Raw genomic sequence first — 27,280 nt, forward strand, 5'->3', positions numbered from 1 at the left:
GCCAAGTCGGATTATTTCTCCAGTGTGGGGGTTTCCTGTAGCTCCAAGTCATTTTGGACTGTATCCTAGGGTCTTCTTGCCCAGTTTCTTCGGGGGAAGGGGGGGCTGAGAGAGTGTGCCTTAACCAAGGTCACCAGGTGAATGTCCATGATTCGAATCCTGGTCTCCAGAGACCTAGTCCAGCGCTGAAACCACTGCACCAGGCTGTCTCTAACACTGCTATACAAACATGAATGATTCAAGAATGAGGGAGTGGGTCGCACTTCCAGCCTTGCCAATGGGACCCATGATGGGGCGCCCCTTCCATTGATCGCCAACGAGGCTCTACTAGTCCCGACTCAGAGGAAGGGGGCGGTCCCCAGTCCCGCCCCTACTCGAGAGCTGGACTCGGTTGCCACGGCAACCACTAGGCCTTGGAGCACCCAAGCGCCCGCTTCCGCCTTCCTTCCCGCACTAATCCCAGAAGCCACCGCGCCCACTAGCCGCGCTGGAGCTTTCTGATTGGCTCGCCCCTCTTGGGCCGTACCACAGTTGAAAGGGTAAAAGGGGGGATGTGAATCCTGAAGGCTCCTTCTTAGTCAACTGGGGCGAAGGAAAAACCCCCTCTTCCGGCTATGAATAGTTTCTGGCGAGAAAACGAGAACGAAAGAAAGAGAGGTTTTCCCCCTTTTCCTACATCAATGGGCGACGCCATCCGGCGTGAGGCAAACTGGAGGGAGAGAGGCGGGAAGCGCTGGCCAAGCCTGAAACACCCCCCTCCCGCGCGGAATGGTCCGCCTCAACCGCCTCCAGAGCCCTCCGTCAATGGACTTAACCGCCTTGTCCTCTCAACGCAACTTGCTCCTCCCCGCGCGCGCGCCCTATGGGCCTGTGGCCTTGCCGATATGCAAATCGGGTCCCTCCGGCAGCCAACGGGGAGGCGGGAGCCCGCGACGCGGCGAGGCGATTGGCTGACGTCGCGGGCTGCCGGCAAGGCTAGCGGGTTAGGGTGCCCCCTTGCGGCTGAGGCAGAGGCAGAAGCATAGGCGGGCGGCATGTGCGGAGAGAACGGAGGCGGCGGCGGCCGGTTGCCGAAGTGAGGCGGCGGGAGGAAGGAGGCCGAGATGGTGGGCCGCGGGCCGCCGCTTCTGACCGCCGCCCTCCTCCTCTTGCCCCTGGTGCCCCTCTTGCTGCAGCCTCCGCCTCGCGGCGTGGAAGGGGCCGCCGAGCTGGCCGAGAACGTGATTTGGGCCGTCAATGCGGGCGGAGAAGCCCACGTCGACGTCCACGGGATCCACTTCCGGAAGGACCCCCTCGAAGGCCGGGTGGGACGAGGTGAGCCCCGCGGAACTCCCCGCCACAAGGGTCCGGGGCTGCATCCACACGGGAGAGATAACCCGCTTTGGCACCGCTTTCACTCTTTATGGCTCCAGGCGATGGAATTCTGGGAGTTGGAGTTTTGTTCGTGGGGGACCCCGAGCGGAGCAGAGCTTCCGCTCGGGGCCCCACAACAAACTCCAACTCCCAGAATTCCATCGCCTGGAGCCAGGGGCAGTTAAAGCCCTGCCAAAGCGGGTTATCTCTCCCGTGTGGATGCAGCCCCCGAAACGAATAGGAAGGAGGGCTTCTGAAACCCATCGCCTCCCCAGAAACCCAAGGCACACATCATCCCCTTCACTTCCCAATGCTCGGGAATGCTGGGAATTGAGTTCATTTGTGACACCAGATCGCGCTCTCTCTTTCTCTCTCTCTCTGACAGAGAAAGGCTGGGTGTCTCCAAAAACTACACTTCCCAGGACAGGGAGGGCTCGATGTCTCCCAAAGCTCCAGTCCCCCAGCCCCCCCTTCCTGAGCCAGGGCAGCTGAAGCGGCCTCAAAGGGGAGGGTTTCAGCAGTGGGTTTGCAGGAGCCCAGGTGGAAAGTGCCAGCTTGGGGCATAGCTACCCTGGGCTTCATCCTGACTCACAAATAGCCCATGGGAAGTCAAAGGCAGCAAAACTGGCATCTTCAGAGAATGCTGGCCTGGAGAGAGCGGGGTCTATATGCTGTTGGTTTGAAGACGCCAGCCGCAGCTGCCGGCGAAACGTCAGGAACAAACTCTTCTAGAACATGGCCATAGAGCCCCCAAACAACTATAGAAAGGACTCAGTTTGAGACTGCTTTAACTGTCCTGGCTCAAAGCTATGGCATTCTGGGAACTGGAGTCTGTTGTGGCCCCAGAGCGGAGCCAGGCCAGTTAAAGCAACCTCAAAGCAGGCTATTTGCGCAGTCTGGATGGTGGGCCACTTGTAGCAATCCAAGGGTTATTAATGGGCCTTCAGTGATCCCTTTCTTTAGTATGGCACCTTGGTGTTTAAAAGTGTAAGCTGGAGTTGGATTCAGGGTGTATACACTGGAAAGTTTTTTCCCAGAGCGGTGAGTTTTCTCTGCCTGTGATCCTGTCCTGTCTACTCAGAGGTAAGCAACTGTTAGCTTCAGGGAGACATGTTCCCAGGTAGGCAGCCTGACTGCCAGAAGGCACTGGATCCCATCTGATCTTGGAAGCTGAACCGGGTCAGCCCTGGTTAGTGCTTGGAATGGCAACCTGCTCAGGAAAACCAGGTCCCTGAGGCTATATTTCAGAGCCATGTGCCCCAAATGGTGCTCTTTAAGGGATGTTGGACATCAGCTCCCAGAAGCCTCAGCCATGTTGGCCAGTAGTCTGGGATTCTGGGAGCTGAAGTCCAAAATTCCTTAAAGAGCACTGTTCGGGGACTACTGTTTTAGAGGAATGAACTGGCAAAAGGAGCATGAACTGGTAAGTTCTCTGAGGAGGATTCCTTGCCCAAGAAAAGCCTGGGAAATTCATGGGGTCACCATAAGTTGGCCAGAGACAAAGGCACAGACACACAAGTGTGCCAAGGGTTTCAGCCTGTGTTTCTTTAGGCAGGTGGCTCTCTTGCACAGGTGAGTCTCCCTTCGCCACAGAGAAGTGGGCGATGTGGAAGACAAGGGCTGGGATAAGTCCATAGAGTTTTTGCTGATCCTGGGGGGAGGGTTGTTGACCGAATGGAAATCCACCCTGGATCCTAGCTCTGCTCCACCTGCCCTGGATCCCCTGCTCTTTCAGGCTCCTGCTGCCAGCTTTGCCGCCTGTGTTCTCCCACCCAAGACTCCTTTGCTCTCCCCAGGACGTCTGTTTTATTCCTCTTGCCACTTCTTTTGCTGCCCTGTCTGCATTTACAATGACCACTCCTGCTGCTAGGGCTCACTCTGTAGGCAAGCAGAAAGTTGAGCAGCAAAAATGCCTTTTTTTCCTGGCCCCTTTCTGTGGGGACAAAAGGAAAGGGCTGGGAGCATGTTACTCAGCCGATCCCTTGACCTTGAATGCCTGCTCCCCATTCCCCTTCTTCCCTGCAGTGCCCAGCCGCTCTTCTTTCGGCTTTTCGTTCACCCAGGCCTTCCCCACAGTGCCCCTGTTCTCACCATCCTCCTTGCCTTTCCCCACATCTTGCCTTTCCCCTGCGCCTTCCTCTGGATCTTGTTTCACCCACACCCCTTGCTGAATTCAGGCAAGGTTGGCATTCTTGGCGCTGGACTTTGGTCCTTCAAGGCTATCCCCTGACTCTGCAGCCTTCGAAGGACTCTGAATGGGAGGCTGTAAATGTAGGGGCCTGGCATTTCAGCACATGGTCTCTTCCCATTTCAAAATTAGAGCCCAACAGAAGGGGCAGGGTGTTGGGCAATTTCTCAATGCCTTGGGATGGCTGGTGCGGCGGTTGCTTTTGCAAAACGAACACCACAAAGGGGCCAGGTGTTTTTCTTGGGAGCCATTTGTGGCTACAGGAAACTGGAAGCTTCTTGTTTCTAGCCATTTTTAGCTCCTTGCATTATAAAAGACTGTGATCATTTTTCTTTCTATCCCTTTGACCTTCTCTTATTCATTCTTTGTTGTCCCTTTGTTCTCTTGTGGGTTGATGGAAGAGGGAATATTTTGAGCTCTTGCTCAGCTGCATTAAGAAATTTTCACCATCTTTTGCTCCAGCAGTTCAACATTCCTGCATATTATTTATGCCAAAGTGCCTGTACATACTGCTTTCCCTCTCACTTGGCCCTAGTTGTTCTTCCTATTCCTAGTCCACATCTCCTGGTTTTGGCAGTGTGCTGCTTCCTGAGTCTGATCATTGTCAAGGGACCAGAACCAGCAGAGTTCTGCAAAGTGTCAGGGCACAATGTGCTTTGTCACAGCTCCATCCATACTATTGCTGGTGGAGGAATAGACATGATGGGTAAAAGCGTAGCAGGCTCCATGGTCGCATCACACAGATCATAAGCTTCAGTCATGCCTAGAGATGCAGGATGCAATTTGCTGTGTGTGAAGAAGATGCCCTTATCATCATGTTGTCAAAACTTCCTGCCTACTTGTATCAAGGCCTAGCATGATCAGACAGGGTAAAATCTAGATCTCTCATCCAGAGTCATACTGTTTCTGTACACATTGTTCAACTTAAATAGTTAAGTGGATGTTAAGCTTGCCAGCTTTCAGATGGCCTTGAGGGGCTAGAAACTTGCTTTCTTTTCCAAGCAGAAATGAAGTTTCTTCTGAGTCAAATTCTGAGTACACAGAGTTCTCATTCCCTTCTGCATTCGCCTATGAATAAAAGTGGCAAGCAGAGCAAAGGCCTAGCTATTGTTTCTGGTGTCTGTGGCTTTTTAAACTAAATGGATTTGGGCACAAGGCTTGGCCTGTCGCTTAAAAGACAAAGCGTTCTCTCTGGTCATGCCTTTCATCCCAACATTTGCGCCTCCCTGTCTTTATCCAGTCTGCTTGACAGCAAGCAAATCTTTAGCTGCACCCTGCTGCAGTCATAGGTCTTTAGCAAACAGTCCGAGCTTTTCCTGGCAGGTCGAATTTGTTTGATGATACACACCTGTTAGTCAAAGGGAGCCTTGGAGAAACAATGCTGGGTGATTGTGTAAGGCGCAGGTCCCTGGTCGGTGTTTGTCATATACAGTAGCTGGCCTCATCAGAGGCCTCTGATTTTGATGAGGTTTGCAGAGCGCAGCTGTAGAATTCTGCTAACTTGCTGCTTCTGGATTCTGTACACATTTCTCTCTCTCTTAGGCCACTGAGTGAACGCTCTTGAAAGATGAGGCTGAGGGAGAAGGCTTGGGCAAGATGCAGGGATTTCTTTTCCTACACTTATTCCTTGTGAAACAAATTGGTGCTGAATCTGTCTGTACCGAGTGTTGGGAAGTGCTTCCAGATGCTCTCTCTGGGTTACTTTCTTGGAGACACCAGCGATGAGGAAAAGGCTTGCTTGCTGTTTTTATTCCTGATACATATATGCCACTTTTTTGTGCATTTTACAATTTAGAAAAGTGCCTTTGCAGTCTAGACTTGCCAGGTTGAAGATGGGACAGGGTCATGTTACTTTAATATTTAGTCAGTCATCTGTTGGGAAGGATTAGCATAAAGGTCCATTGGGCAAAGCTATGGTGCTTTTCCTCCCTCCTCCCCTATCCACCTTTTGACTGATGCAGCCTCCTCTCCAAAATATGGCTGTTTCTTAGCCAGTGGAAAGCAGGGTGGAATGGAGAAGCATCCATCCGCTCTGTCCGTGTAGCAGGACGCACAGCAACAGGATCACCTCCCAGGGTTCTTCAGAAGGTCCCAGGGGATGGTGTCCTTGCTGTGCATCCAGCAACAGAAAAAGAGCAGCTTGCTAAATATCGACTGAATATTAAAGCAAGAGGAGCCCTGTCCCGTATTCAATCTGGTATCCCTCTAGCCATCAAAGCGTCAGTACAAAAGGCAGTGGAAACGGAGATGGAAGAGAAAAAAGCACACTCAGGTGGTACCGACTCTTTCCTCCTGTTAGTGAAGTCTCTGCTGACGGAAGCAGTTTGGGCTGGGAGAATGAGGTTGTGTATCAAATGGCAGCTCAACACAGCTAGGCCGAGAGAAAGAGCTTGATACATGGGATGGTTGCTGGTGGAGGTAGCTCCCGCCCTCCCTCCTAGAAAAAGAAAACCCCTGAGCCTGGCCTGGCCCAAAGTGCCAAGTCAGGGGGGCTGGTTGCTGAGCAGGTGAAATAGACTCATTTGTTCTCTTTGATCTGGACTATTTTGCACCTGCTTTCTAGAAGAGAAGCCTACGCAGATACCCACATGCAAGGGCTGGGCTGGACCAAGTTGCAGTACTGTGTGTGCATATGCAAAATCAGAGCCTTAGGCAAACATTTTGGCACCAGATTCGGAGTGGAGGCCGGAATCCCTTTTTTCTTTTGACTCCCATTTATGTGGTCTGTTTTTATTTGAGCCCTTAAGGAGTGTGATCCATACGTATGCAACTGTGTATTGATTGGCTCCACTCCACTAAGGTGAGAAGGAACTGAAATAAATCAGTATTAAATAATTTAACTTAGGAAATGTTAATGGTTTTTGAAAGTCCCTGCTAGTTGTGGATATTGGACAGCTGCATCCCTTCCAGTTGCACAAAGTCTCTTCTTTGTCAGAAGCTTTCTTATCTGAGACATACCCGTATTTTTGAGCCAACAGAGTTGGGCTGGATTTAATTTCCTGTTGCTCGTGTGAGTAAAAGTGCTATTTGGACATTTTGTATTTGATTGCATCTTGAAAGGCTTTTTACATCTCTGATTCTGTTTCTGCACAACTTATTTGCCTTGTACATTGGCATTGTTGTGGTTCCCAGTTCCTTGCTCTTAAGTAATTCTTATTTCTTCAAAAATGTGGAAATGTACAAACATGCACAACCCAATGCCAGTCTGGATGCCTCATGCATTGGGTCACCTCCTCCGAAGCTGGCTGCTCCTGCTGTGCCTCTCCAGTGGGAGATCTTTGGGGGGATTTTCTGTCACTCTCAGGGAAGTGATACTGCAGAACTATCGTTCCCCAGGAGAGGCTGACAGGAAAGAATTAGGATTGGAGCCATGAATCTGGTGGCAGTTACACAGCAGGCAGCCTCCTTTGTTGGGGAATTGAGAATCTCCATTTGCCCCACTGCCATGAGAACTACTAGACCTTCTGTGTAAGAATCACTAACTTCACAGTTCTGACTGGCAATAGTAATACCAGCCGCAGAAGTTGAATTAGAACATTATCAGCTGTGGGTGTGCTGATGTCATTGCTTCAAGGTAAATTCTCATAGAAGGCAGCTGACTGAGGCCTCTTATGCCATCTTTGAAAAGATATGCTTCTTGGCTCCTCTCCCACCGACCCCAACCACATCTCTAATTCAGAGAAGGAGCTAGAGGAATGCTCCCTGTCACATGCCAAGCAAGAATCACCTGCCAGACAAAACAAGAGTGTAGTTGGTGGGTCTGTGGACCAGGGGGCAGCAGAGGAGATTGCAAATATGTAGTCTGTTTCTAATTGACTAGCTGGTTGACAAACCTTTCCAAATGGGGCCAAGTCAGTCATGGAAAAAGTTCTCAACCCCCGTGCCGACACATACTGGGTGGAGAGTTCAGCAGGTAGTAAGAAGAAGGCCGGTTCTCACATGGGCATTTGTTGTTTGGGAAATGCAGCATTGAGCGGTACCTTGTGGGTGTGATTTAGCTAGCACTCACCAGATGCCACAGACGGAGCTCTTACGTTGGTTCTTATGTGCGTCAGTTTGTGTGTTCAGCTCTGTTCAGCCTCTGTTACTCATGATGAAAAATCAATCTGGGTGCATGCGCAGTGTTCCAGCTGCCAAATCCTGCCCTATGTGAACCCCTAATCATATTCTTCTTCCTTTGTTTTAAATGGGGGAAGGAGGCACTGTGGAGATGGGATAGGACAGTTGTGAGAGATAGGTGAGTTGATAAAAGTATGAGGAAGGAACACCAGGACGTAACCCTATTGTTAGTCCTGAATAGAGTAGAACTCTTGAATCCACTAGATTTGCCTATGTCTCTCAGTCCAACAGTTAATTGAATGGGTATACTATAGTTGGGACTTAATCATAGGATTTCAAGCCCAGAGCTGCATTTATACAAACAAAAGTGCTTGAAGAGTTTTACCATTTATTCTTTTGAACATAGCCTCCGACTATGGCATGAAGCTGCCAATCCTGCGATCCAATCCCGAGGACCAGATTCTCTACCAGACAGAACGCTACAATGAGGAGACATTTGGTTATGAGGTCCCCATCAAGGAGGAGGGGGACTACGTTCTTGTGCTGAAGTTTGCAGAAGTCTATTTTGCACAGTCCCAACAGAAGGTAAGATGTGTGTGGTGCTGTAAGGTGCTCTGTTGAGCAATCCCTAGCACTGTATATTGTTTTTGTGCCTGGGTGTCTATGGTACCCCTTTTTGCACAAGTAGACAAAAAAGACAGAATCTGAAAGGTGCCAGAGGCCTGCAGGTATTGGCAAAAAGGTCCATTGATGTTAAAAACACATTCTGTGCCATTAGCATGCTCTCTTTTGTGCTTAATGGATACAGCAGAACTAATGTGTTTCTCTGAGACTTGCAACAGGGATGATGGGCAACTGCATGGGGGCCAGGGGCCATTAACCCCTCATTGCAGACTGCACCCTCCACACCTACAACTAGCCCAAGCTCTCCTGGAGAGTTTCCAGGAAAGACAAAAGACAGCATAACCAACGGGCACAAATATGGTACCCGGCCCTGGGAACCCGGGGGGGGGGGGGGGTTGCTGGTCTCCTACACTTCTTATAGTGTAAGAAGCACTACTTTGTACTGATCCACTGCAACCTTGTCTTCCTTCCATCTCAAAGGTTTTTGATGTGCGTGTGAATGGCCATGTGGTGGTGAAGGACCTGGACATCTTTGACAGAGTTGGGCACAGCACAGCTCATGATGAGATTATCCCAATCAGCATCAAGAAGGGGAAGCTGAGTGTCCAAGGAGAGGTTTCAACATTCACTGGGAAACTCAACATTGAGTTTGTCAAGGTAACAACAGACTTTGGCATTGAAGTCTCCCCTTTCCTCCATCTCCATTGCAGAAGTTTGTGAGCTGTGGACAGGGCAGGTTTTACTTTGCCTACCCATGCCATAAAGGCTTCTGAGTACATGACTGATCCCCCCCCCTTTTTTTTTTAATCAAAAGAAAATTTGGAGTGGGTCTGTCAAAGCCTCTGGTGTGGCCCGCCAAGCTCCCAGGGAAGCTGTGGCAGCCCCAAGTCCCTAGAAATCCACCCTGGTTTTGAAGAAACTAAACTCATGTTCAAAAATATAATGGTTTTTAAAACTTAGCTTAAAAAACCTCTAGGTAGAAATTCTGGGTAGTTATGGATAAATCTTTGGTAGACAATGACACGAATGTGCTTTTTCCTCTACAGGGGTACTACGATAACCCCAAAGTGTGTGCACTATACGTCCTCGCTGGAACAGTGGATGGTAAGTGCTTTTATAAAACCTCCAGGGTCAACCTCCTTTTACTTCCGCTAGCTGGTTGGCTTGTATGTTACTACAGGTGACTGCAAGGGGGAATGGCTGCTCACCAAGAATCCTGCCTTAGACCCCATCCCAGTGCTGTCTCCTCTCCAGCATCTATTTTAATCTTTTCCACCAATCATACTTTTTCACCAAAAATAATTTATTATGGCCCCCACGGACACCTCAGGGGGACACGGCTAGCCATTTTGCCCCATTTCCTCCCAGAATGTTCTAGGGTTTTTTTCAGAAAGTGACTATGCCTTCTTTTCGTTTTCTTTTTTAAAAAATACTTGCAAGAGGCCTAAAGCTGGTGGTGAAAGCTGGGTGAAAAATAATTAGCCTTTCTTAGAGGGAGGAAAAGTGTGTAGTTGAGAACATGTTATTCCCCCAGCCCCTGGCTGTATCCTGCCTCAGCTGCATATTGTGTAGGGGCAACCCTGGCTATGCCTTTGTGTACACTCCGCTAGAAGCTGTAGCTGGTTGTTACCCTGTCACCTGCAAGATATGTGTATCTGTAATCTTATTCAACCATTTAAAGTAGAGGTGGACACCTTCTTGAGAGCCAGGAGCCAATTCATCCCGTCCCCCCTTAATCTCCAATAGTGCTCCCAAGTATCTGTCTTCGTCCAAGTCCTTCCCAAAATGGCAACTAGAAGTTTCAGAATGTTACTTCCGGTCACCCTTTTGAGAAGGGCTCTTAAGGAGAGAGGTATTTGAAGATTTGGAGGGGGCTTTCTTTGTGGAGTGTACTTGCCCAGCTTGGAGATCAGATCCACCGCTGCACTTAGTTCACCCCAATGTAAAGTGTCCACTTTAAAAGTGTCATGTGGGAAGTCTGTCTCCAGTGCCATGAGGGCTAGGCACTGAGCCAAAGTCCATATGACACCTATTTTCTTGCTTGCTTGGGTGTGGTTCAGATACTGACATGTCTTCTCCTAACTCTCACAGATGTTCCAAAGCTGCAGCCCCATCCAGGCTTGGAGAAAAAAGAGGAGGAGGAAGATGAAGAGGAGTATGAAGAGGGCTCCAGCACTAAAAAGCAGACCAATAAGAACCGGGTCCAGTCAGGGCCCCGCACACCAAACCCCTATGCCTCGGACAACAGCAGCCTCATGTTCCCTATCTTAGTGGCCTTTGGTGTCTTCATTCCTACCCTCTTCTGCCTGTGCAGGTTGTGAAAAGCAAGACATCGCGGCTGGCAGGATGCAGGCCAGATGGGAGGAGTCCGACCAAACATGGAGGCTGTTTTGGCTTCTCCATGTTCCTCATAATTTAAGGAAAATAAAAGTTTGCTAAGGAACAGCAGGTACAATAGGGGAGAGTTTGCATCACCTTCTTTGGGGAATGCTTCCTGCCCGCCCCCGTCCCTCAGCAGCAGCCTCAGCAGAACCTTGACTTGCATCCAGCTGTGTCCTGCCACCTTTCCTGCCCTGAGAGCCTTGAAGCAAAACTGGTGCCCTGGCTGTGAGAGGCTGGTGAACTTCATGCCCATCTAATGAGATGGAGCTGGGAGGGGAGATGGCACAGGGAGGGCACACCTTTCTGTGTTGGCGTAAAGAAGCAGATTTTGCCATTGAAGTTCCTCCTCGGCTGGAATAATTGGCATCGGTGTGCTCAAAACAGCGGGGGGTGGGTGAGTGGGGGATGGACTGGTTTCCTGACATCAGCTGGAATGTTTGCAGCGAAACACACGGTACTCCTTTCCATTGTGGATGAGAAAAGGTTCAAAATTACTGATTGGTCTCTGGGTAAAATGCCCTGGGCTATGGAACAAGATGAAAGGGTGGCCTGGCTCATCTCCCTTGCCTGTGCCCCCAGTAACATCTGACCTGTCACCTTGGAAAGGGCTTGGCTTCAGACAGTTTCTTTATTGTCATGCCAACCCTGGGGGGGGGGGGGGTTTTTTTTTTTTTTCCCCCCTTTTCTTCTTTTTGTTTCCCCCCCCCCCCCCCCAACTCCGTAGGAACCATCTCCTTCTGCTGTGTCACCTGGATGGCAATCTGGTATGGTGACTCACGGAGCACTTTTCTCTGATGGCCTTTTAATTTGTGTCATGAGGCCTGCCACTTTTGAAGCCAAACTTCACCTCTTTTTCCTTTGTCAAAGGGCTCCAGGGCAGGGAGACCTCAGATGTAGCTTTGCTTGAGATGCTACGGTTATGTTGTGCGTGTGGTTCTTTTTTAAATGGATCTGAAAAAACAAGTTCTAGATCTGGTTTGTAAAGGGTTGGGTGAAGGGCATTTTCACTTGATCTACTGGCTGTTAGTTTCTGGCTTTTCCTTTTTCCCTGGAGAGCAGTGTTGACACAATCTGAAATGAGCAAAGGATAAATGAGCAAATCTGTAGCACCATTCTGTGCTACAGAATGTCTGTAACATGAAGGAATTGCGTTGGGCATTTTGGTGAAGGTTTAGGGATGTGATCAAGGTAGCTACTGGTAGTTGCCTTAATGGTAGTGAAAGAGCTATGCTTCCTGACCTGGATGACTGTGGTCACTTTTCATAGACACCTACTTGCCATGGCCTGTTTGATTTTTCTCCCCGTTGAAAATCAGGAGGCTTGTCAGGCTATATAATGTTTCCTTGTGACTTTCTGGTTTTTCCATTGCTGTAGCAAAAGGGAGAATGGTGGTCCAAGCGTTGAGGGAACTGTAGCATAGAGTAAGTTTTCTCACTGGTAACCTGGAAGGGATCTGCTTGTGCATAATGAAGATACTTGAATGGTTACAGTTGCAAGATTGGTATTGGTTGATGCCAGTTCTTGGTGGCTGGAGTCCCATTTCATCCTTTCTCTGCAAGTATCCCTTTTTTCTCATGCCAGCCACAACGCCTGGTTGTGATCTTCTCCATTCTCGTCCTGGTTGAGGGATCCAAATGTTGTCCTCTTTCTTGGGCTTGCATTTTTCATCTGCTGTGAATGTCTGTGATCTATGCAGTTGAAAGTGCTGCTTGAAGATGTCATAGTATAAGATGGGCAATGTTTTGCTTGCTGTTCTGTTATCATTCACATCACACATCCTGTGATCTGACTGACAAACTTCACCTTCCTCTCCAGAATGTCAAATAATTTGAGATTGGTTCCTTATCCTGTCCCTTGGTGACAGGCAGGAAAGCATACCTGACTCTGAACTGCACTTCTAACTTGTTCTAGGTACAGTCCTGGGAAAGAAATAACATCTGAACAGGGCCATATTTTCACACTCCCTAGTAAATGAATTGATCTCTACCATTTGTTTCAACCTGTCCCCGTCACATCTCTTAAAGAAAGCCTACCTTCCTCTTAAGGGAAGCCATCTGTGCTTTTTTGACCCTGGAGGTCACTTCTTGGCTTTTTTATTACAGAGAATAATGATTTTCTCTCCAGCCTGTACCTCATCTACTAGCTTGCAGAAGCCAGCAAAAATTGGGTACTCTCCTTCGCTTGGAGGTCGGATGCCCCATGGGGAGTACCATCAGGTTGTTTGCCTTCGCTCTTCCATTTGCTGTTTCTCCTCATGGTTCTAGAGCTTGCTTAATAGCATAGAAGCCCTTTGTTACTTAAATCCCAACTCTCTCTGAGATTTGAAAGCCTTTGAACCCTGGTATAGCTGGCTGGCTTAGGCTGCTTTTTACCACAGATAGGTAGGCCATGAGCTCAGTTCCATGGTTGTGAGCTCAGATGGGTATTTTTGTCTTGATGCTTTCTATGTGGTAAAGTCCTTCGTCTTTAAAAGATTGTCATCTTTAATTGCTTATTTTGAAGCTTTGGGGAGTTTTAACAGACAAGCAAGGCAGCTAATATGTGTCAAAGGCAGCCTAGTTTCTCCCTCTAGAGCCCGTTGTAGGCAGTCCATCTTGTTCCTCTTGTGGGGTTTAAAAGGACCTGAGGTGGTGCAGCCTAGAAAAGGCTACAGTATGAGAAACACTGTGTTCAGGGCCACAGAAGTGAATAGGGCAGCCTTGTTGCATTTTGCTAGCCTGGTTCCATCTTTCCCTCTCTCCTCTCCTGTATTGCCTCAATGCCTTGAGGAGGCGGATGGCAATATCCTGAATGACTTTCAGTTCCTGTCTACCCTGTTCTAGTCGGCTATTGTCCCTAAAAGAGAAAGAGACAGTTCGCTGTGAGACAGACTAGGGCCTTGAAGGTGATGAGCAGTACCTTGCTAAAGCAAGAGATGTCAGAAGCGCCCATGTGGCCAGATGAGTCCTGTTCTGTGAAGAAATACTGTGATTTAGGGGTCCGCCCACCCCTTTATTCTTAAAAACAGCAAAAAGGCCACAGAGCCTTAATGCGACTGGCTGAGCCGAAAGCTCCCCCAGGCTAAATCAAACAGAGGGCTGTTTTTCCCTTGCGGACTGTTGTGCTTGGGCTGTAAAGCATAAAAAGTGGATAACTTCCTTTATTCACTCTCATCTCCAGTCACTCAACACAAAACCGTTTGAGTGCAAAACTATCCCGCCTTGGATGATTTTGAGGCCCTTCCTTTTATATAGAGAGAATGGATCTACTTTGCCATCTTGAATTCAGTTGCGCTGACTGTAACCAGACAGCTTGGCAGTTTTGTTCCTTATCCGGGGAGCACTGAGCTGTCCCACTTGGAAGGGAAGTTGCAGGTGGAAACTGCAGGAACGCCAAAGTTGAATCTGTGTATAATGTGTGTTTGTGCCTTCTTTAATTTTTCAGGTAGTGAGATGGCAATAGGCTTTGCTTGCAAAGAAGCTTCTGTTTTAAGGAACTTCTGTTTCCTCTTACTAGGAAAAAAAAATACGTGGGGATAGTTGGGAAAGCCTATCTCCTTTGAGCCAAACCATTTTCCCAGCAGCAGAGAGTGGGGCAGCTCAGCTTCAGATTCACATTTCCTGTCCTGAGATGTCACAAGCCAAGCACCATGTGTGGGCTCTATTCTTATTTTGCTAGAAAAAGCAGCTAAGTTGGCAAGAGGCCTACTAGGTTGCCTTCCTCTAAGCACATTGCGCCCTGAGCCGTGGAGTGGAACTTCTCTTCATTTCTCTGTTGTCTCTTAGCATTACTCCAGAGCCTTAGGTGAGGGGAGACCTAATAATTTCACCAGATGCTTCTACCATCTTATGATCCGCACACAGGCATCAATGGTTAGTTTTCATACTCCTGACATCCACAGTTTGCTTATAAATGTCTCTTAAGGCCCCCCTGCCCCTGTCCCCAGTGATAGACCAGTAATTTGGGGCAGGTTGTTCCCATAACTGTTGGCAGTCATAGTACACTGGTCAAACTGGGTTGGAGAAAAACCTTTTTAAGAATGCTGTGAAGTTGGCCTCTCAAAAACTATAAAGAGAACTGTCGGATTGAGTGGCACACCTTAAATGTTATGCAGACAGAAGGAAGGCAAATGAAATACACCCGCCCAAATCCCTGAATCACCATGGCTAGTGGTCATGCTGACTAGGAGTTTTTAGGAGCCATAATCCCCCAAAAGAAAATTTTCCCAAGCTCTACTTTCTTTGGCTACGGCTTGTTTGATAGATGCTCGCGGGACCAAAATAATATTGGAACCTGCTGTGTTTATTCTGCCCAGTGGGGAAAAAGAGGAAGCCTGAGTAAATAGACTATTGTCTTACACAATCTTGGCTTAAGGCAAAAGGAAGGGTGTGCTTACATCTCAGTAGAATCCACAGCCATTCCAACCCCAAATTATAGGTTCATCACAAGAGCCTGGTAGCATGAGCTTCACTTCACTGTGTGGTCATTTGTGCAAAATGAATGGCAAGATCATTCTTTCTCTCCCCAGCTCTGGCTGGCTGAGATCAGCCGTGTCTTAGAGGGAGGGATAGCTTGGGAGAGGAGTAGGCAATGTTTTGATGGGTCTGGCCTGGTCTACATGGGTCCTTTGCATTGATGTTGATGGGATGCCTCCCTGCCTTTTCAGTCTGCTCCCCCAAGTATAAGTGCTTTCTTTGAACAATCTGAGCAAGGGCTTTCCACCCTTGCAAGGCTACTTGCATGATCTGGTGCCTTGACTGCCTTGCAAAGATCTTTGGGGGATGAAAGGTGTGTCAGAGTTGTCTCCAACTTGAGGGGGGTGTCATAAAATCGGCACTGCTGCCGGCCACATCAGAGCCAACCTATTTGCATGGGTTTGGGGAAATTGGAGAGCTCAGATACAGAGCTTGAGAGACTTTGAACATGCTCTTTCTGCAAAAAGGCATGGAGAAGGCTATTTCATCCGGGATCCTCGCCTGCTCTACACAGTGCCTGCCAGCAGACTCTTTTTGCGGGAGACCTGCTGGCTGAGGAAGGTGGGAAAGATGGTCCCAGGAGGAATCAGATTTGCAGGGCCAGGCAGTGGGACTTGAAAGGGGCACATGCCCCCTTTCACTGGATATTTGATGTATTTGATCCAGGTTTACTGAACCTTACATCTGAAAACACAGCATCTGAGTTAAATGCAGGGGGGATCCAGGACCTGTGAACAGGCTGTTTTTTGGAACAAGGAGGTACCTTCCTGGAGTATCCCCATCATTTGTAGAAAGCAATTCTGGTGGAGGCTTTCGGGAGTCATTTTAAGAGCACTTCTTTAAAAAATCCACCTTCCTAAGCAAGTTAGGGCAAATGTTGATGTATTATGCTAAGCTTGAGGGGGATATAGCATCTTTTGAACTAGCAAATCCGGTTATCACATGCTAGGAGAGGGGTGACCTCTCTCTTTACTGCACAGGCTGAACCCACTGGATCTTGTTCGGCTTCTTTTAGGTTGGATTTGAACCCCTGCTTGCTTAAGGAGGTATGGACATGCTTTCAAAGAGCTGATCTGAGGTCTAGCAGGGCAACCAGATGTGGAAGTGTTGAGGTGACAAGCCTGGGTCGGCTGGAGTCTCCTGACTTGGTGCCCGCTCTTCATCTGTAAGTTAGAAGTTAACACCTGGTTTTGTGAAAGGAGGATGGTATTCTTAACTGCCCTGACTCTCTCTTGAATAATTTGTAGTGATTCTTTTCCTTACTCTGTGTGTGTGTTTAAGATCAAGCTTGGGCAAAGGGTGAGAAGCATAGATGTCTTACATCTGGTCACATTGCCTTGGCGAAAGGCTCTTTTTCCTAGGGAAGTGGGACGGGTGCGGGTGCGTTGCTTTTGGGTTCATTTCTCCTTCCCACCCCACTCTACCCTGGGTTTTTTTTTTGGTACATTTAGCTGGTTTTTATTTGATACATTTTGTTGATGTTTTGTTTTTGTTTTTTTCCTCCTCTCAGGATGTCTGGTTGAGGGAAATGATTCTGAAATCTACTGCCTGGCAGTTTTAGCCAGCAGTGTGTTGAAAATAAATAAAATGAAATTATATTGTCACTCAAATGAACTGGTGCTTTCTTTTTTTCTCTACACGGTGTCTTTATGTCAGAGGAGATTGTAATAGCTTCAAGCCGTACGGAGCTGGAGGCTTCAACAGCATGGTAGCAGCTGGCCCAGGCCACCAGAGTTAATGTAAAACCCCATCCGCCAGGACAAGAATACCAGCATCCAAGCAACTGGGCTCTTGCGCTGATGACTCTCTTTGGTGTTCAGAATTGCTATGTTCCACTGAATTAACCAATGGCGGGTGGGATGGGACCACCTTGGGGTTTGTGGAATTGCCTGGAGGCTGTGCCTTTTTAATGTTTGAACATGCATTTCCAATTTCTATTCTTTTTATTTCTTATAGAATGGAGGAAGGGGATTTTGGGATTGGTAGCCTGGGGAGGTAGTCACCCTGTTCTGCCTGAGGCCACAACAGACGACAAAATGCCCATGATTCCATAGGCTGGAGCCAGGGCAGGTCAAGTGGTGTCAACCTGGATTGAATTTTGCCATGTAGATGCACCAGGCCCATACCACTGCCTAGCTTTTGTTTGAGATACAGTCGGCCCTTCTTATACACAAGTTTTTTATACACGGATTTAAGCATACACGGTTTAAAAATGTTCCAAAAAAGTATAAATTTACCTTGATGTTCCATTTTTTATAAGGGACACCATTTTGCTATGTCATTATATGTAATGGGACTTGAGCATACACGGATTTTGTTATACACGGGGGATCTTGGAACCAAACCCCAGCGTATAACAAGGGTCCACTGTATATGGATAGATATAGATATAATATTTACAGTCCATATATATATATATATATACACACACACACACACTGTCATAAATACATAAATAATATCTACAGTCCATATATATATTAAATGATATATACATAATATATACATAAATAATATCTAGTCCATATATATATATATATACACACACACACACACACATGCATACACAGTGGACCCTACTTATCTGCTGGGGTTTGGTTCCAGGATCCCCCGTGGATAGCAAAATCCGTGGATGCTTAAGTTCCATTAAATATAATGACATTGCAAAATAGTGTCCCTTAAATAAAATGGGAAAATCAAGGTTTGACACTTGAAATTTATACTTTTTTGGAACATTTTCAAACCGTGGATAAAAAATCCGTGGATAAGGAGGGCCTCTCTCTCTCTCTCTCTCTCTCTCTCTCTATATATATATATATATATATATAAAATATCTACTACAGTCCGTATATATATAATATGTATAATATAAGATATACATAAATAATATCTGCAGTCCAGGTACACACACACATATATAATATACATCAATAATGTTTACATACATATCTACAGTCCATACATATATATACACACACATAAATAATGATCTACGCTGTAAATCTGGACTGAGGGGCCGTTGCTCTACGGAGACCGACGAGCCCCGCATTCAAAACCTCAGTCAAGGGGATTGCGCATGCGCCTCGGGAAGCTTCCCTCACTGCCCGGCAACCTGCGTAGCCCCTCCCTCTCGCTCGGTGCGTCACGGCCGTGACGTCGCGGCCCTGGCCCCGTCCCCGGCTCCCATAGCTACCAGAGGAGGCGGCGGCCATCTTGGCGGCGGCAGCAGCGGCGGGGATGAGCGGCTCGAAGCCCCGCGTGGCGCCGGCGGGGGGCTCTGGCGCCGGGGCGCTGAGCCGCCTTCCAGGCCGGCGGGGCTCCGGAGACGCCTCCTCGCAAGTCGCCGGAGGGGCTCCGCTGAGGCCCACGGCCGCTTTGGCCCGGACGGAGGCAGAGCTGCTGGCCCTGGAGGCGGTGCGGCCGGAGCACGTCCTGGGCCTCAGCCGCGTCACGGAGAGTGAGTGGCCCCGGCCCCGGCCCCGGCGGGAGGGCGGGAAGGGCGCTTGGGAAGCGGGCCCTGAGAGCCTGCCATGGCGAGCAATGTGCATGCTCTAAGCCCCGCTGCTCTGGAGCGCTTGCCTGTTTCTGAGGCAGCCGCGGTGCTCAGGCTTTGCGGAGACTTCAGCTGGCAGCCTTCCTGGGCCATGGGCCTCCTCCTGAGGGGGACTTCGGGGCATTGCAGTCCCCGACATCGGGAGGCCCAAAGGCTGCCCTGGGAAGGCCTTGGCAGCCAGGGACGACGGGCTTTTGGGAGCTGTAGTTTAGCTCTTGGAGCGGAGGAGGAGGCGCCATGAGCCGCCTTCCTGTGGAATCCTGGGGGCTTAGTGAGAAACTGGATCTCACCCAAAACTACAAATCCCAGGACTGCCTCGGATGGGACCGGGGCAGTTCAAGTGTCTCTAGCCGTCGAATGTGTCGGAGGCCCTTAGTCCGCCTGGGTTAGTGCTGCCTTCCTCCTTTGTCCTCCTCCTCTAGGCCTCTCCTTGGCCCCCAAAGAGCACCCCAAAGCCCAGCAAAAGCCAAGGATGCCGGCCAGGAAAGCCTTTGACTTCTTCCCTTTGCCTCTTAGGTTATCTCTGCCGACCGGAGGACAATGTCTACAACATCGACTTCACCAAGTTCAAGATCCGGGACCTAGAAACGGGGACAGTGCTTTTTGAAATTGCCAAACCTTCAGCTTTAGGTACTGTATATAGTTGGATAAATCCAGGGGCAGCTCTTGGGGCCCAGAGCTTGGCATTTGGATATGGCCTGTGGTTATCAAGGGGCACGAAAGAGGTTGTAAAGGACGGAGCAAAGGAAAACAGTGCCCAAGAACGTACACAATTCTGACCCTAAAGCCTGGATGGATGAAGAAGGAACGCCTTTGAAGGGAAGTCCAGTGCTTACATTGACCCATGGATAAGTTGACCCAGGTTTTGGGGACCAAGTTTGGGCTAACTTTCTAGACTTCAACATGAGAATATACAGTAGGTTCATCAGGAAGATCTAGGAAGGCGGAGGTGCTGTGCAGCACCAGACTGAACGATTCTATCTCCATGTATAAACCAGCGCATAGCTTGAGATTTGCAAAGACAAGGAAGATTTTATGGGGAAAGGCTGATTTTTTCCACTAGGACTTTCTTCTGCAGAGGCCTCATTGAAGCAGTCTACTCCAGTGAGGCGTGCGCAGAGGAATCTGGGTGGGTTCTGCCTGGCAAGTTCAACTTCTTTTCTGGGTGCTGTTGAGAGTGGGCCAGGGAAGGAGACACATATGAACTGGCCTTTCGGCATGTTTTTTCGTACTATGTCAGGTTTTTCTTCTTATGTGGGGGATGTCATATAGCGCTATCCGTTGCTGCTCCTGCCTACATAACCTGCATCTCCACCCGATCTAAATCTGGCTGCATTGTAGCTCAGTCACTATCTTCGTAGCGCCTCAGGAGGCTGTGAGGGGGCTGGGTTGAAAAGCAGACTGGAGCTGTCAGCACTCTGGTTGGAAAGTCTGTACTTAGAATCACAGAGTTGGAAGAGACCCCAAGGGCCATCCAGTCCAACCCATTCTGCCATGCAGGAAATCTCAATCAAAGCACCCCCATTGACAGATGGCTATCCAGCCTCTGCTTAAAGACCTCCAATACCACTACACTCCAAGGGAGTTTGTTCCACTGTCAAACAGCCCTTACTGTCAGGAAGTTCCTCCTAATGTTGAAGTGGGTTCTCTTTTCCTGGAGCTTGCATCCATTGCTCCATATCGTATTCTCTGGAGCAGCAGAAAACAAGCTTGCTCCCTCCTCAATATGACATCCCTTCAAGTATTGAAACAGGGCTCTCATATCACCCCTTAACCTTCTCTTCTCCAGGCTAAATATCCCCAGCTCCCTAAGGCGTTCCTCATAGGGCACGGTTTCCAGACCCTTCACCATTTTGGTCGCCCTCCTTTGGACACATGGCTCCAGTTTCTCCACATCCTTTTTGAATTGTGGTACCCAGAACTGAATACAATATTCCAGGTGGGGCCTGACCAAAGCAGAATAGAGTGGCACTGTTACTTCCCTTGATCAGAAAGATGTGTGTATATTCTACTACTTAACCTCTTTAATGATCAATTCTTGCAGAGCCAGAGGAGGATGACAATGATGTTGGAGAGATAGACACCAGTGCCGGGCGTTTTGTTCGCTATCAGTTCACTCCTGCTTTTCTGCGCCTCCGGACTGTTGGTGCAACGTGAGTATGTTGCTCATGGCATAGGGAGGAGGAAAGGCTGCAGCTGGCAATGCCAGCCCCCCCCCCCCATAGTCAGATGATTCACAGCTGGTGACTAGTAGGCTGAGCAGTTTGAAAAGAACGTGTTAGAGAAATAGAAAGTCTAAATTGCACCTGGACCTCAGGGTAGTCTGTGCTTTAAAAAAAAGATAGATAAATTGTTCTTGTAAAATTAATAGCACTTTAATTTGATAGCAGGTTTAATTGTGTTTTATTTTTTCAGCCATCAGGCCTTTAGCTTTATCTTGTTTTAGCCTTGTTGTAAGCCATGTTAGGTCCCATGTCAGGAGAAAGGAGGGAAATAAATAAATCAGCTAAATGATAAAATTATTTTGCAAAAAATTATCCTGCTTAGTTAGAACAGGGACGTAGCCGGGGGGGGGGTCCGGGGGGCCCGGCCCCCCCCCTTCCATTAGAAAAATGAATGGTGTGTGCTGCTGCACCGCCGCACTCAAGCCCCATTATAATGGTGGCACTTAGTCTGGACCCCCCCCCCCCTTCCTAAAATCCTAGCTACATCCCTGGTTAGAAGGAGTGGGGAGCTATTCCCATCCTACCCTGTATCACTGGAAATATTCTTCACCCTCTGATACCTAAATAAGCATTGCCCTTACGAACTGGGATCATTTATTCTAAAGCTGAAGCTTTTGGGAATTGGAATCACCATTGATATACAGCTTGTTGGTGATCCTGTGGGATATTTGCAGCTCTGTTTAGTTTGGGTGTCACTTTCAGGGCTGAGTTTTTGCAGAACCCCCGTGTCACCTTTCCTGTCTTGTGTGGCTTGAGGCAATACTATTGAAAGTGGTGGTCTCTGGACCAGTGTCAGTCCCTGAGCCATTGGCTGCCAGTCCCCAACATAATGGAAACTAGTAATTGCTGGTCCCACACATCAGCACAAGCTTAAGAGGCTATCTTGACTGACTGACTGACTGACTAAAATAGGATGGGTGTTCTTTTCCTACCTTCCCTTTCTCTGCAGCGTGGAGTTCACTGTGGGAGACAAGCCTGTATCAAACTTCCGCATGATTGAGAGACATTATTTCCGAGACCGGCTTCTCAAGAACTTTGACTTTGATTTTGGCTTCTGTATCCCCAGCAGCAGGAATACCTGTGAGCACATCTATGAGTTTCCCCAGCTATCAGAGGACCTCAGTAAGTATTTTCTTTTGTAGGGGTTTCTGGGGCTATCTCAAGCCACAGGAGTCCAGTACTTCTGGAGGGACCAAGAAACTTCACAAACTGGGCCAGTTGTCACCAGGTAGTGGGAGCGCAGCATAACCAGGAAGGAAAAATGAAAACAACGCTCTTCCAGTATATAAAGTTGGGCTGGGGGAACAATTCCAAAAAGACCCAGATGCCTATTTGGGCTGACCACATCCTGGTTCTCAACAGGAAACAGCGATGGAGAAACAACCTTTGTTCCTACCAACCGTAATTTTCAAAGCTTGCTTATGCAAATCCATCACCGCTTCATACGATGATGGCCAAAAGGTGTTGGTAGTACTGAGCCCTGGACCGCTGGGGAGAAAAGTTAGCACTTGAATGCTATGGAGCACCACAAAGACTTTTGATGGCTCTTGTGGGAGACAGGATGCTGGACCAGAGGGATTCTCTAGCTGCCTTTCTGAGCTCGGGGAGGGGGATTTCTGAATTGAATGGTCTGGTTTTCATCCTACTTGAGCAAGCTGTTGGCTGGTCTTGGGTCTCTACTGGTGGGCCACGTTGTATGTCTGAGGCTAACTGCACCTTTTCTCTCTCCTGTTCCACACAGTCCGTCTGATGGTTGACAACCCCTACGAGACCCGCTCAGACAGTTTCTACTTTGTAGACAACAAGCTGATCATGCACAATAAGGCTGACTACGCCTACAATGGGGGCCAGTAGCCATTGCAGTTGCATCTGTTGGACACTGCACTACTGCTAGTTATCCTGAGCGTGCAGGAGAAGAGCTGAAAAGCCATTCCCGACTCCCAAGTCCACTTCTGGAACATTCCGCAAGGCTCAAGGAGTAATGTTGAAGGGGCTGATATGACGACGTATGTGAGAGTAAAGGAGATATCCTTGCAAGTCTGTCCTTTCCAACATTGTTCTTTCCTCAGCCTCTGCTTAGTTTTCGTTGGTATCCTGGTCAGTTAACAGGTCAGGCTATCTGTGAAATGCTAACTGGAGTAGCAGTTCTTATAGTCAACAATCTTGGCCAGTATTTTTTGTGTGCTCTTCTCACTCCCTAATTCCTCCCGTCTCCCTTGAGATCAGGGAGCACAGTTCCACGGAATGCAGCTGTTGCCTTAAGTAGCCAATGAAATGTAGATAGCAGTCCCCCATCAAGAGGGACAAAGTAGGGCTGGTCAGTCATTTTGGCAACATCATTGGTTCAGCTTGTTTGGCTGGCTGGAAGTGTGACATGATACAACAAACTTTTAAAAACGGGAAGGACTTTGAAATGAGGGGATCCAGGTTGCAGATGGACTGGACTGCTTGTGAAGTCATGGATATAGCTGTATTGGTCACCCCTGACGGTGGCTAACCTTCTGTGCATCTCACTAACTTGGACTGTGGCTCTGTGTGAGATCTTTGAAAGGTCAAAGGCTGTTTCTGTCTAATAGTTGCAGGGAGGCTGTGACCAGTGTTTTCGCCTGCTCCATCTTGCCTCTTGACTTCTGTGTCAGTTTTGCTCTTGCCTGGGAGGTGGGTGCATGGAAAATGTAGGTAAGCATTTCTGGGAACCTGGAGTTGCCGGAGGAAAGTACCAAAGCACAGAACTGGAGTTTTCTTCTGTGCATGTTGGAAACACAATAAAACCTCAATGGTATTACTGGTATTACCAGCCTGGGTTACTTGGGCTGGCGCTTCAGCTCATGCCACTGTCAAACTGGTCTATGAGAAATAGCCTTTCTACTTGACCTTCAGTTAAAAGAAAGGAAATAAGGCACTCTTAAACCATGTAGCTCTGGGCTTTTTTCCTCTGCTTTTCCTGTTTCATTGGCTCTGTTGAAATAGATAATACAAGAATCCAGCTAGCTTTTGCTATTGAGATACAGCATTTCCTGTTGGTTAGGACCACATAGTTCTGTTGGCTCTGTGAGCAGACAAATGGATGACTTCTTGAGTCGGTGAGATGGGCGTCTTGCCCTCATAGCTGCCATATGTGATCACCCCCCTTCCCAGTCCAAATCTTGCCTTGCTCCCAAGCAAGATTCTGTTTCCTACACCAGAGGAAAACTATCTGTTGGAATGCACCAGGATCAAGGCCCTTGTGATCAGCTGCTGGCTATGCCATCTGGTGATCTGTCTCAGAGGCTGCTTCAGTAAAAAGCAGACTGCACCAGAGAAGTGTTATAGGCTCTTGAGACCAGCCCTTGGGGGTGGGGGTAGTCTGCACTTTCCAAAGAAATACATCTCTGAGCAGCAGGGGGAGATGGCAGCAGTGACCAAAAGAAAGCCCAAGCTTGGTTTTATTTTAAATTGTCAAGGTTGGGCATTCTGTTGTTGCTGTGTACCTCCATGCCATTTTTTACTTATGGTGACCCTATCGTGGTTTGTTTTTGTTTTTTGCCATTCTGAGAGAGAGTGAGTTGCCCAGGGTCACCCAGTGGGTTTTCATGCTTGAGCAGGGATTTGAACCCTGGACCAATGGACCAATGCTCAAACCACTATGCCACACTGGCTCTCAGGGCATTCTAAGCATCCCAAAATGTTGGGGGTGTAATGGAGACTGAAAGAGGCAGAGTTTCATGTGTGTAGTCCCTCCCCCCCCAAATGTGGTCTGAAGTGAGGGTGCCTCGTGCGCTTCTTCCACATCCTTCACTGTGATCCAGTCATCTGAATGATGACAATACCCGTTTTGCTGCAGCCTCCTTGCTGGTCGCTACAAAAAGGTGCCTTTTATCCTTGCATCCAGGACTGCATAAAAGGAGCACAGAAAGTTGTCGTTCCTCATTCCCCAAGAGGCTGAGGAATCGAACATGGTTAAACACCAGGTGCCTTTTCAGTGTCCTTCTGTGTTGCTCAGGCTTCTACCTGCAATGATCTCCCTGCTTCCAGCAATCCCAGATGCAATGGGGCAGCCTTGGCCAGGGGTAGGTACTGTACTGTTTTCTGTTCACACAGGAGCTACATGTGTCCTTCAGGACAATGGTTGCTGAGCCACCTGTCTCTTAGCAATAAGAAACCCTCCAAACAGAAATGGAAATATGAGGGGGGTCCTTGCTTGTGAAATCATACTGGTTACTTCTTTGCTGGACCAAACGTTTCAAAGGGAGCAGGCAGTCTCCTGATGCCTTGGATAACATGAGCCTGGGTGCCACTTTGACACTCTTTGAGACACTTGTGTCATAAGGGGATGCTGGATTGCCCTTTGCTTTTTATTCCAGGACCTGTAGGATTGGTAGGGCTGGTCTGAAAACTGGTGTTTCTTGAACAAAGTTGGTCCTCCTGTCATGCTGGCAGCATCTCCAGCTGAAGAGAGGTGGGCTCTCTTTTGTCCATGTCAACCAAAGTGTTTGCAAAGGGGAAGCTGGTGGAAGGATAGCATCCGTCCAAAGAAGGAGGTGTTGAAGCCTATAACAGAGGAATGAGCCAATTTTCAAGCAGTGCTCCCTCTTTGGTAACGCTTCCTACCCACTCCTTTGCATAAGACTTGGTGATGGCCTCTGGTACCTTAGGCCTGTGGCTGAGGAAATCTAGACCAAAGTGTCAGCCTCCCTGCTTTGGCTTTAAATCTGTTGTGTCCTCCTTGCGTGTGTTTCCTTCTCATCTCACTAGAGACATTAAAAACAAAACCAATGACGGGCTCTTTGTGCTGGGCACCCGAGCTTGGAAGGTTCATTTTGGTCCCCCGTTTTGAGGGATGGCACAAAGAAACGGTTTTGAAAGCACGAAATGTCAGCTGGGAAGGGAATCGGCTTCTGTTACGTCCGCCTTAAGGTTTGGTTATGCCCTCACTATATTTTGGGGTCAGTTTCATGGGTGGCCATCATCCCTTTGGAAGTATTGTCTTAAAATGGCCCCACTCTAAGCAATGGGGGCATGTTACATTAATGATTCTTGGCTTGTTTTGTTAAGGCAGAGAAAACCTGTATGGACTTCTTCTCTTTTTTATACCTGTGAGATCCAGGCAAGGCTTTGGCTTGCCAGGCATGACAGTAAGGAATGAGTGTTCCAGTGGCGACAGCAAGAGAAACTAGGGGCAGCAATGGGAGCAAAAGTAGTGTTGAGCTTCCCACACGATTCAGACAATAGCATTGGGGCTCTGAATTGCGCTCATTTTCTTCTTTCCAATGGGCTTTGGGCTCAGTGGTGGTCTTGGCTGTCTGTTCCCTTTGAACCATGTACATTTCAGAAGAGATCTTGGCCATTTTCTATTTTTCTGTGAAGGTATTTTTCCATAAAGAGTGGCAAGTGTCAAAGAGCTCTGTGCGATTTCCCCCACCAGCGTTGAACCTTTGTCATGCCACATCATGATGTGTTGTCTCTCCTCGATTGGCAATAAACTACTTGACCTATTTGTATAAAAACGTTATTTTGTCACAAGCGCTAGTAATAAAACACCCTAAACTTTTACAATCCCTTTGTGCTTTATTTGTGTTGCAACACTGAAGGGGGAGGGATCTGGGGGTGAAACAGGGCTGGCGAGGGCCACAAATCTGTATTGTGGTCTACATTGTACAGCTTTGCATATACAGTTGGCCCTCCACTTTTGTGCATTTGATCCTTTGCAGTTTGGATTCATATGTTCTCCCTAGGAATCTCTAGGTCCTCCAGTGCAACTCTGCCAGAAGTTGACCATAGAGTCGTCCAATATATTTGTATTTTTAATGGGTCTAGGAGGACACTTCCCATCATCCTCACAAGGCACAGCATGTGGGGGGGGGGGTCTTGGAGGACACTTCCCATCATCCCCAGACCATGCAGAGGTTGGGGGGGGTCTCCCTGCAGCCTGTCTGCGCCCTTGGCCCCCTCAAGCCCCTTTCTGGGAATTCCCAGAATCCTCGAGCCCTCCTCCAGGGCCATGGGCATCTGGGTTGGTTGGGGGTGATGGGAGTTGTAGCCCCAAACTCAGTCGCTGCTGCACTCGCTAAGGGCGCCTCCCCTTTCCTTGTTGTCCTGGAGCGCCCTCTGGCGGCAGCAGAAAGGGCGGCGTCTCCCCTCCAGGCTCCCCTTCCACTCTCTCTCTCTCTCTGGCGCCCTCCTGTGGCTTCATCGCCAAAGAGCAGCCGGCTAAGATCAGCCATAGATTTTGGTATCCATGGGGTTGGGTTCCAGGGCCCTCTGTGGGTACCAAAATCGATGGTAGAGTAAAATGGTGTCCCTTCTAGAAAGTGGCAAGATCAACTTAAAAAAACAAACCTTCGAGCCGCGGATGCTTGGACCCGCGGATAAAAGGAGGGCCGAGCTCTAGGCCAGAGAAGACTGAGCGGCTGCCATTTCCCAGGGTTCCCTCGCTTGGAGCCAGAGGCAGCGAAAGGGGGCG

At 48.6% G+C, this 27,280-nt stretch overlaps 2 protein-coding genes across 2 annotated transcripts; both read left to right on the forward strand.

Annotated features, from left to right (window-relative positions):
* The first annotated feature begins 790 nt into the window (after positions 1 to 790).
* Positions 791 to 16,661, forward strand: MLEC (malectin). The gene is made up of 5 exons (XM_042441947.1): positions 791 to 1,314; positions 8,007 to 8,185; positions 8,705 to 8,881; positions 9,271 to 9,328; positions 10,316 to 16,661. Exons 1-5 carry the CDS (start codon positions 1,104 to 1,106, stop codon positions 10,543 to 10,545), a joined length of 855 nt encoding a protein of 284 aa, XP_042297881.1. The 5' UTR covers positions 791 to 1,103; the 3' UTR covers positions 10,546 to 16,661.
* A 1,575-nt stretch (positions 16,662 to 18,236) lies between these two features.
* UNC119B (unc-119 lipid binding chaperone B) lies at positions 18,237 to 26,370 on the forward strand. The gene is made up of 5 exons (XM_042441795.1): positions 18,237 to 18,517; positions 19,130 to 19,243; positions 20,658 to 20,766; positions 21,788 to 21,960; positions 22,580 to 26,370. Exons 1-5 carry the CDS (start codon positions 18,298 to 18,300, stop codon positions 22,690 to 22,692), a joined length of 729 nt encoding a protein of 242 aa, XP_042297729.1. The 5' UTR covers positions 18,237 to 18,297; the 3' UTR covers positions 22,693 to 26,370.
* Positions 26,371 to 27,280: the final 910 nt, after the last annotated feature.

This window comes from Sceloporus undulatus, chromosome 10 (assembly GCF_019175285.1).
Source record: "Sceloporus undulatus isolate JIND9_A2432 ecotype Alabama chromosome 10, SceUnd_v1.1, whole genome shotgun sequence".
Lineage (NCBI taxonomy): Eukaryota > Metazoa > Chordata > Lepidosauria > Squamata > Phrynosomatidae > Sceloporus > Sceloporus undulatus.

Excerpts from the sequence above, each read along its gene's own strand:
- UNC119B (XM_042441795.1), top strand. The coding sequence starts at position 18,298 with ATGAGCGGCTCGAAGCCCCGCGTGGCGCCGGCGGGGGGCTCTGGCGCC. Across the intron at positions 19,244-20,657 it reads TGCCAAACCTTCAGCTTTAG|AGCCAGAGGAGGATGACAAT; the intron begins GTACTGTATATA and ends CAATTCTTGCAG. Across the intron at positions 20,767-21,787 it reads CTCCGGACTGTTGGTGCAAC|CGTGGAGTTCACTGTGGGAG; the intron begins GTGAGTATGTTG and ends CTTTCTCTGCAG.
- MLEC (XM_042441947.1), top strand. The coding sequence starts at position 1,104 with ATGGTGGGCCGCGGGCCGCCGCTTCTGACCGCCGCCCTCCTCCTCTTG. Across the intron at positions 1,315-8,006 it reads CGAAGGCCGGGTGGGACGAG|CCTCCGACTATGGCATGAAG; the intron begins GTGAGCCCCGCG and ends TTTTGAACATAG. Across the intron at positions 9,329-10,315 it reads CCTCGCTGGAACAGTGGATG|ATGTTCCAAAGCTGCAGCCC; the intron begins GTAAGTGCTTTT and ends TAACTCTCACAG.